The 10650-nt window shown below is 39.5% G+C and overlaps 1 protein-coding gene across 1 annotated transcript; it reads left to right on the forward strand.

The window, feature by feature from the left end:
* Window positions 1-2696: 2696 nt before the first annotated feature.
* fam98b (family with sequence similarity 98 member B) lies at window positions 2697-6959 on the forward strand. Its single transcript, XM_036542866.1, has 8 exons — window positions 2697-2830; window positions 3022-3170; window positions 3287-3415; window positions 4701-4876; window positions 5112-5192; window positions 5367-5483; window positions 6128-6295; window positions 6406-6959. The coding sequence occupies exons 1-8, from the start codon at window positions 2793-2795 to the stop codon at window positions 6694-6696; spliced, it is 1149 nt and encodes a 382-aa protein (XP_036398759.1). The 5' UTR covers window positions 2697-2792; the 3' UTR covers window positions 6697-6959.
* Window positions 6960-10650: the final 3691 nt, after the last annotated feature.

Genomic DNA, 10650 nt, shown 5'->3' on the forward strand with positions numbered 1-10650 from the left:
TAGCCCTGTTACAGGGTATGTGTAAAGTATGGATAGGATAACATCCAAAATATGACTTCCAAATCTCACTCTGCATGGGTGGCAACATTTTGTTTTTACTTTCTATGCAACTTTTACCTTGGGGAATACTTAGACTTCTGTCCACACTGAGTCACTGATATGACACTTTAATATGTTATATAGATGTTAGCCCAGGTACCAAACTCAAACCATGTGTAAATAGGTAACACTATATTTAAGTAATGATAATAATCCCATTCTGAATTTAAAGATAGATCTGTATTTATCACTGCTGTCAGTATATACTGTAGCTTGAATTGACAGCATTATGTATATAAGTCACCTTTGAGTATTATTTCACATTGAAAAGTAGAGGGGGTACATGATGGAAATGACTATTGAGCTTTTAATAAAGAGTTTCTTTCTAGTTTTGTATTGAGTAAAGAAGGATAGAGACAGTTAATGCGGTACAGTAGTGACAGTCCACTTATTATTTTTAAAAGTTTGATATCTAAAGCTGCTAGAAACAATCACTAATTTTATTGATTTAAGAAAAAAATAATACAAAAAATTAAAGTTACAGAAGACTGTTAATGCATTACCTAGTTCTCATACAGTGTAAAATGTAGATCTGGAGCAAGTGTCTTAGTTTTAGATTTGTGTGTGCACGCACTTGTGTTTTTTTTTTTTTTTTTCTCCCATTTTGTCATTTGATTGCTTTGCATATTGCAAGCTGAACCAAGGTTGGATGAACCTGATTAAAACTTGCTGGCTGAGAAGCAAAATATAGGAAAATTTGTATATATTTTGGAAAATACTGAACTAACATGTTTCTGTATTAACCAGCACAGTGCAACACCTTGTCATGTACTGTATTTTATATGCAACGTGTGTCTGCTTTATTTTATTTTATTTTTTTTTTTTACCTACAGTATCTGTTAACTAGCATATGTAAGACTTCAGTTCTTAACCATTTTGCTGCTAGTATTTTATTTTTTATTCTAGATAACTGTGCATAACTTTGGAATGCCTATATAAACATGTTTATTCAATGTATTGTAAAAAGGTTACATTTCCCAGCAGCTCAGTGGTTACTTTAATTCTCCAATGCTTTGATGCACTGATATATGTAGGCTTTTTATTCTTACAGCGCTTGATGTAACTTTAATGTGATTAGTTCTAAATAGTGAAAAAAACATTTGTGTTTGAAACTGCAGTATAAATGGTACTCCAATAATTCTTCTGTAAACACTGCCTGTTTTTCATACTGTACATCTGTTGGTTCCTTAGTGCCATTTGCTTCACACCCTGATGACCTCAAAAAAGTGCCTCACATCTATTATAGTTTCCATTTAAACCTTAACAGCTCTTGTTCTGGTTATATTTGTTTATATACATTTTAGGTATTTTTATTATTGTTTAAAAATACCAAGTATATGATGTACAATTTGTAGTTCAATAACTCATGTCGTAGTTGTTCCTTTATACATATACAGATGTAGCTTGTTACTTTTCATAAGTATATAATGTAAATATGCATATATATGTTTGTAACTGTTTTTATGTTACATCATACACTTGTAATTTGACATATCAAATAACATTATCATAATAAAATGGTGAGTTTTAAACTGTTTCTTTGGGTGTTTGTTAAAGAAGTGCTTCAATGTATCACTTGTGCTTAAGGATGAGGCCTAAAGGAAGGAGCCACAAACGAAGGAACCATGATCGCAATGACACCAATTGCTTACCAACATTTATTGACGTAACTGAACGTTGACTCACACCTCTGTGTGCATTAAATGTGAACTTCATCTCAACACACCATCTCTCATTTAAACGTAAGCCTTCTTTAGCAATGAGTCAAGGTAGACCACACACTGAATAAGCAAGGTGAAGATGAGTGCTACATGATGATATCAACATGTACAACAATGACTGGTAAGGAGACTCATGTTGATTTTCTGAGCAGGAGTGTCTACACGCTGCAGAACTCTACTTGTGGAGATTGATGGTACTCTGACTGCACCATGCCATACTGAGGAAGTCCTGGGACCTCACCTATTGCCATTCCTGTGGGTTCATCTTGTCATGATGATTACTGTGGCAGGACAATGCCCTCATGCCGCTCATGTAACAAAAGCATACTTGTGAGATGAGAATGTTGGCTGTTACATGTGGGATGTGCTTCAATGGAATGTGGCATCATAGGGGACAGAGTCCAAAGAACAGTAATATATATAACCAGGTTCTACAAAAATAATAGGCCACAATCCTACAAAGCATCTTCTGCAGGCTGGTGCAAAGCTTACATAACAGATGCACAGCTTGTATTTCTTCCACTGGTTGCCACATATGTCATAAAGTGTGATGGTCACAGTATACACTCTTAGACTCTTGGCGTTAATCACTCAGCATAATGAAGGTAGCCTACCTAGTTATACCATGTCTGCCCTGTAAAATGTCTGCTGTGGAAGGTCACTAAAACATACATTATTGCGATCAGACATTAATGAATAAGTTTTCAAGTTGATGTCAAAACATTAACCAATACATATAATCCCTTAATGTTTATAAAACATATATACATAAATATCGTGAAAAGCGTAAATAGATTATTGCACTTGATATGTTGCCTCGGAACTGTAAGTGATGTCTACGCGTTTCACATCGGATTCCGTTCAAAGTGACACACCGCAGTTGCTATAAAAGATGAATGACGGAGTTCGAAAACGATTACAATGTTAGATTCATGTAGAAATTTATGTCTGCTTTCGCATTTAAATTGAACGATGGAATGCGATATTCTGGACACACTGGAACAGCTCGGGTAAGACAGCGTTCAAACACGCTGGACATGGAATGCGATTCCGAATGTGAAGTTGAAGCCCAGCACGTTGCACAGGCTGGCTGGCAGTTACCTAGCTAATAACACATACGAGTCCTAGCAAGCAAATAGATGTAATTCGTCTTAACAATAGCTAGCTTGTTACCAATATGTATATCTCACGTTATGCACAGATATAACGGGCCATTGCTTGACGAAGAGGCACTTCTAAAAGCATCCCAGAGTGGTCTGTCTTCACCCGAGTACATCAATCTGTGTGTATGGCTAACGTCCCGACTGAAACGGCTTTGCGGTCTGGAGGAAAACTTGTCTGCCGGCCCAGGTAACTATTTATTCTTGTCTCGTTGCTCTCTTTTGCTCAGGTGCATGCTTACCTACGTCTTAGAGGTTTCGATTTATGTAATAAACACTAAAGCTTGTTTCTTTTTGGTTGTCTAGGTGATACGGACGGTCTTCAGATAGAGATAAGTGGGTTGCTGAAAGAGCTGTCCTGTCCTTACCCTGCTTTGGTCTCAGGGGATGTTCAAGGAAGACTGAATAACAAGCAAGATTGTTTAAAATTGATCTGTAAGTCTGCAGGACCGGACATTCCACAAGACATAGTTCAAGAATGTCTGAGTTACACCAACATGCTCAAGAATATTGAGGCGAGTGGGATTTTTGGGAAGGCAAAAAGATCATTGGCAAACTGCTGTGACCTGAAGCCTGGTCCCCAACCCCATGGTAGAGTGACATCATCATATTACTGAAAGGACCAGCATCTTAGCAAGGCGTGAATGTCCTGAGACCTGACATAAAGCTGTTACTGACAGGTCTGACAGCCATGGCCATTGTGGTGCCCCCCCTTTTAGTTAAGCACTTCCCAATGCCCCTGATACACCCACTGTCAACGTAAATATGGGGAGTGGTGTCCTAGGATTCACTTCCCAGCTCCAGAAGTTTGCCGTATCCATTCCCAGAAACCCTCTGGTCGTCTGGTCTGTATTTATGGTAAACCCCACTGGATTTCCTAGTGAAGTGGGAATGTCTTGCTACCAAGCTTCTACTAACGTCATCCTTCCTGACAGACGTGATCACTACACTGTCTTTCTCCTCTTACTGAGGACTCCTTAGCGTGGGGTTAGCCCGCTCTGATACTAGTGTCGCGACCACAACTTTTTCACGAGGCAAAGAACTGTAACATCGCCACATTGCTGAAAAGCCAGGCATCTTAGCAAAATGGAAACGTCCTGCTTCTAGCAACATCACCCACCCTGTCTGCGACCACTGCCCTGCCCTCCTCCCATTCCTGATTCACATGGGCACATCTGTACTTTTACATTCTTTAATCCACTCTAAATCCAGTACAGACCCTTATATAATTGGGGTTGCACAGTGCACCTCCACAGTTACACTGCACATACACCCTCCCTCTGTTATGCTGGAACAGCAGGTGACTAATTTGATGTCCCCCCTGATGTTGGTCACGTGATTCAGTAGGAGTTCAATGTCCTTCACTCACTCCCTCAGCTTTTGAATGCACAAATTCCTTTGGCAATTCAGAGCAGAAAGTATGATTTTTAAATTGACGCTTCACCAAGTGTGGTGAATCATATAACCCACTTCGTAACCACAGTTACAAATTGCGAACTATCTGTAGTGTGCTGGTAAGCCTGGCATTAACATTGGGAACCTATAGATTGTGTCCATTTTCATATTGGTTGACACAAAAGAAAACCTTTTTAATGCTTTTAAGCAGGCTCTAACACCATGCATGTTGTCAGTTGTTGGAATTACTTAAGGCTTGCATAATATGTATATTTGATGGATGGCCTTTATGAACCATCTTAAACGTGTGCTCTGATTTCCTTAGTGTTTTTAAGCTCAGAGCTGCAGGCAGCGGAGATGGTGCAGGCCAAGCCTCGGAAAGGGGACGGGAGTGTAGAGCGCGCCATCTCTCCAGACCTCAAGCTCATATGCAGAACACTCGGGCTCTCTGAATCAGAGGGGCTGGGAGCAGAGGAGCTGTTTTCTAGCATTGAGACCAAGGTGGGTTACTGTCAGCTCCCCACTGTGTGACGTGGTAATGGAGTGTCTCCTCGATTCCTTGACAAAATTATAATGCACTCTGCATTACAAGACTTAAATCCCTATAAGAGTCAAGTTGTATTAGGTAAATGTGGGGATGACAAAGGAACTGTGAGTTTTAGAAATGAAAGTTTAATAAAATGGAATAAACTACATGCTATTGATGCTTCACTTTTTGTTCATGCTCTGTTCACAGATAAATAAATTAATTGCAGAAGTTCCAAAGGAGCACATTGGCAAGCCAGTGCTGAAGACCTCCCTCAACAGTGAACACTGGGTAAGCCTATTCAATGTCTGATTGAAATGGCATTGTTTGAAGTGCAGAAAACCTTAATGGAGAACGAGTCTGGGTCTGGGTCTGGGTGGCTGGCCTTTGTGGCTCTCCTCAGAAAGCTGTACTGTCTGCCACCTCATGCCTTTTATTCATCCTTGTACTTCTGTATGTTTACAGGCGGAGCTGGAGAAGATCAACTCCGTTCTCTCTGCGGAGTACGAGTGTCGACGGCGAATGTTGATCAAGCGTCTGGACGTCACAGTTCAGTCCTTCAGCTGGTCAGACAGGGCAAAGGTACACAGAGCCTGAGTTAAGCAGTGCTTCCTAAGTGATTTTTCCTTTGTTGTGCAGTGTTGCTTCTGACCTAGCGTAGGTCACTTGGCATATATCCGTTACATTACGTTAATAGTAACTTCAAACGTGTTGAATCTAGGGTGATTTACTATGTGGTTAGATGTTGCTTCTGTTGATTCTGTCCATAAAAGATTTTTTTCTTTTTGAACAATTTAGGGAGGGTCATAAGAGTGGGGGATTGTCACCCATGAATCAATATTGAATTCTGAGCTCTGGCAACTAATCCACTTTTATCCAGATCAGCATGGATTATTATCAGAAATCAGTTTAGGAGCCACAAATTCAAAACTGTATCAGTACAAGCCCAAAATGGGTTTTGATCCTGGAAATGAAACAAAAAAAATGTTATGTTAAAATTAATTATATGACAGTTTTTTGGAGGTGGTTATGAACTATTTGAATATTTTATGGGCATTAAGGGCTTAAGAGGCTCCATCATTCCTGCTCTCTTTATAATTTGCAAGTATTCATCATAATGTTGTTACAAATACTTCAACTGATGTAACTATTTTGTTTGCAGTCAGTGCTTTGTTATTATTATGTTATGTTGGAGTGAAATGGCATTTTTTTCCTTTTGTTGTTAGGAACAAATAGACAGTATGGCCAAAGCCTATCAGCCTAAGAGGCATTCGTTGGTGGCTAAGTCATCCATAAGCCTTGCACACCTGCTAGCTGCAAGGGAGGACATTTGCAACCTCATCAAAACAAGCAGCGGGTCAAGTCGAGAAAAGACTGCATGTGCTATTAACAAGGTAGGACATTTAATGGTGGTGTGGCAGGAACATGGCGTTAACCTGGTCTTCCATGATAATTACTTCAGTTGTTGCTGAGTGAGGGCCCAACTTTTGTGTGTCTCTCACAGATCCTGATGGGCAGGGTACCTGATCGAGGTGGGCGTCCGTCAGAAATCGACGCACCTCCACCCGAAATGCCCCCTTGGCAAAAGAGGCAGGATGGGGGAGGGGGAGGGAGAGGAGGATGGGGTGGACGAGGTGGAGGTGGAGGAGGAGGCGGGTGGAGAGGGGGCTGGGGTGGAGGGGGAGGGGGGAAAGGGGGATGGGGTGGTCATGGGGGAGGGGGGAAAGGGGGGTGGGGCCACCACGGAGGGGGAGGAAGTAGTTACTATGGAAAGGGGGGGCATTATCGCTATTAAAACGGCGTTCCTCTAAATTAAACATCAGAAACAGTGTTATTGCATTTTTCTCTAGAGAGGGACTTGATCAAAGAAACTGCTTCTCCTAGAGGGGCAACACTAAGTTTTGATCAGTCTTTAAGGCTGAGTAGTTTTTGGATCATGGGATATTCAGCTTAGATATTTTTTGAAGCGTTTGTGCTCTTTATTTTTAAATGGTGTTGACAGACAAAAACAATCCTGGTAGATTTTGATTTCCTGCATTTTGTAACATTTTTTAAGGTATTAGCATGCAGTTAGTGTTACAAAGTAAAACTTCACTGGATGTTTAATTCCATTACTTTGAAATGTGTTTTTTTTCTTTTAATGAAATGTAATATTAAGAATTTACAAAATATTTGTTAAATAAAAAATCACTCCACCAATGCTTAAGTTTTGGCTGTTCTGTGATTTAGCATTACTTAATATTGGGCACATTGTTCATAATGTACTTCTCTTTGCTATTCAATAAGTAGATTTATATAACAATAACTTTACAATCTATTTCAGTCAGATGTAATGTAGATTAAAAGTAGAACATGTTAATGCCTGTTAAGTGGCCTGTAGATACCCCCAACTTCCTCAGTATGGAGGAACACAGTGATTCCCTACAAGCTGCCCCACTGGAGAGCTAGGGGCTGGAGGCTAGCTTTTCCTGTTTGGCAAAACCTGAGAGCAGATGGAGGCTGTGGAGTATGACTGGAGAGAAATGAGATACAGTTGCTTTTTTCTGGGGTTTTTCTGTCTGAAGTCACTTTCTATAATACAACCAATTTTCCAGTCTGACTTTCTCCACTGGGTGGAACTATTGGACTCATTCAACTTTTGGTGCTGTTCTGTTTTTTGTTAATGCTATTGTATCCCATTCTGCAGGGGGCGCTGCAGTGCAGGGGGACCCCCAAAGCACTGTTAATGCAGGAGTAGTCTAATTTATGAGGCTCTCTGATGCAGCAAGTTTGCTTTGATGCATGTGTTAAAATTGAAACGAACCTATTGTAAGAATACGTAATTCACCGTAGACCAAGCAATGTGATTACAAAAGTTCAACCTGCACTTTTAAAACTGAATTAAAAAAAAAATCCCAGAGATTTTATAGTACGCCACTGATTCAGACATTTTTGGAAAGGTGCGCCTAGATAATCCATGTTACCAAAACTGAAACAAAGTACTATATGTGAGGACTGGTATCAATGTCAATATGAATTACCAAGTAAGTCCAATCCATTTAAACCCTGATAGTCATTTTTATCACTAGCCTTTTCTTTTTAATAGGTTCTTGTGTGCCATTGTATTCTGTACTTGTAGGACAACACTCAAACACTATGAATCTCTATTTGGTACATTTAAGGATGCAAGTTATGGTTTTCTTGATTCATATTTTATGTTTTGAGAGTATTAAACTATTTCCAATTTATAAGACTATTCAGTCTTCCCACTTTGCAGTCTGGGAATATCTTGATGCAAGAGTCATGAGGTCTCATCTAGAACTGATCTCCATTTTTTTCCCCCCAAAGTAAAACATATCTTTTTCTTCTCACCAACATTCAGATGGTTGTGTTGAGTTCTAACATAAAAGATTAATGAAAGCAGAGTGAATGGAGTACAGGGATTTATGAGAGATTACCATAACCCGCTGTGTCAATAAAACTGCAATGTCTTCAATGTCAAGTTGAAGGAAAGTATTCAAAGGTAAAATTTTGTTTGCGCAAACTTTGTTAACTGAAGGTGGTGGTTTTCAGGAAAGTGTTGGCATGCCCTCATCTTGGCACCTCGTTTGCTGAGGAGCTAGTGCCATGTCATCTTGAACCTGCTGTTGAGGGAAAGGCGGCAGTAGCAGTTCAGGTACCGATGGAGAACTGATGGGTTACCCCTTTTGGACATCTTTCCCCATCCCTTGAGACTCCATGCTCATACCCGATGTTACATACTGATATACTAGCCGTGTTCTGCCCCAGTGTTGATCTCCTGGACACAGCCAAGTATTTTTACAGCCATATTACGCCATCTTATTCCATTTCCCCCTTCCCCTGTAAAGGGAATGAAAATAAAGTTTAGGAAAGGAAATCTTTCGAAAGAACTGTAGGACTGACAGACTGTGTCAATTGCCATGTGGTTTTAGTATGTGGTTTCAATTTGTGGAACTGTATCCATATTTTTTATACAAAGATTAGGATTTTTTTAAATTAAAAACAAATACCCCTTGATGCTGTCTGGTGGTTGGGAATCAACCATCAGCAGACTATTTTTGAGGGTTGCATCCCCCATTCCCTCTTTTGCCAGTAGAGGACAGACTGAAGCCATATTTGCTAAGTGTCTGTGGAATGTTTTCCAAGAAGCCCAAATGCATAATTGAATGCAGGACAACAAAAAGCCAGTGACTTTAATTTCCAATATTTATTCATAGCAGAAAAACAGATTCCTCTAAACAGTTCTTTACAATGGAATACATTTTTGCCTATTAGATACAATTTGTACATTTTGCTTTACAAATCGTACATTGCTTTACAAATAAGTTCATGAAGCTTTAAAGCTGAAAAGATATTACAAATTGTACAGCATTAGATAACAGAAGACTGTAAAAGATTGGATCTACTGTAAATTGGAAGGCCTATGAACTTTGACACAAGAAAAGTGTTTCTCCCGAACTTCCTTCGTTTCCCCACTGCTCAGATAAATGACCTTCATAAGACTCAGAATCAATATAATCAGCATCTGAAAGTACTAACACACAAAACCTAAAGCAGCTTGTACAAAGACTTGTCCTGTTTCTTTGTCTTTGCTACCCATATGCCCTCAACATTCTGTTATGGTCACTATGTACTTTCCAGTTCAGTAACTCATAATTATGGCATATGTTTTAATACCTTTTTAATTTACAAAATTAACTTGGGGAAGCAGATGCTCCATTCATACCTACCCTAGTCAATTTACAAGGGGTCTGTACAGAACTGAATGTTCTTTCTTCTGTCCCAAGATAGTGACTTGGTTTACCCAGGGCAGTGTTCACATTTTCCACATTTCAGTGAACACCATGTCTTTCTCTTTTGGTAGCTTCTGATGATCACTGTACATTAGCCATTTCCTTCATATTATTCCTAGCCACTTACTAAGTCATACACCTGTTCACCTAAAATTTAGGTGAACAGGCGGTAGGCCCAATTTAAATTTGGAGACACCTACTTGAAACAATGAAAAATCTGTGCTTAAATTGCTCTCTTGCAATGAAATTGAGTATAAACATCAGAAGTGTCAGCTGTATGTGTTCGTTGACTTGTAGGATATGTGTTGTGCATTGCGTTAGATGTTTGCGTGATGACGCTTGTGTGGAGCTCTATCTTTCAAACACAGGATGTGCTACTTTCCGTAGCGTGGAAGATCCAAATGTCTCACTGCGGTGAGAACAAGTCAAGCCCTGGCCTATGCCGCAAAAGATGCGGTCCTGACCCATTCAGTTCAATCAAGGCGCTCTCTGATATCCACCTGTGACATGTCCCTCCTAAACACAAATGTACACATCGCTTAGCACTCAGAATCAAGTGACTATGGATGCTGGAGGACGTAAAATACATAATTCTGTAAGAAAGATCTTCTTGTAGTGCTGGCAAAAGCTAATATGAGATACAACTGTAACTGAATAGCAATGCACTGAATTTGTTACAACCATTGAGAACACCCCTTTATGATATATATATAAAAAGTAGACAAAAAATAAGTAAACAACTTTTAAAAGGATTGTCATTCACAACACACAATTCCTTCAATATTTCCTTTTCCTTCAAATGTGTAAAAAAAGAACCTATTATATGAAAATGGTTATTTGCTACTCATCTTGAGGCACTTTTTCTGAAATAATAACATTGTAAATAGCATTTGTAAATAGCATTTCCTCACAGATATTCCAAGATTTGCGATCACTGAGTGATCCCACTGAAAAAA

The sequence above is a fragment of the Megalops cyprinoides genome, chromosome 12 (assembly GCF_013368585.1).
Source record: "Megalops cyprinoides isolate fMegCyp1 chromosome 12, fMegCyp1.pri, whole genome shotgun sequence".
Classification (NCBI taxonomy): domain Eukaryota; kingdom Metazoa; phylum Chordata; class Actinopteri; order Elopiformes; family Megalopidae; genus Megalops; species Megalops cyprinoides.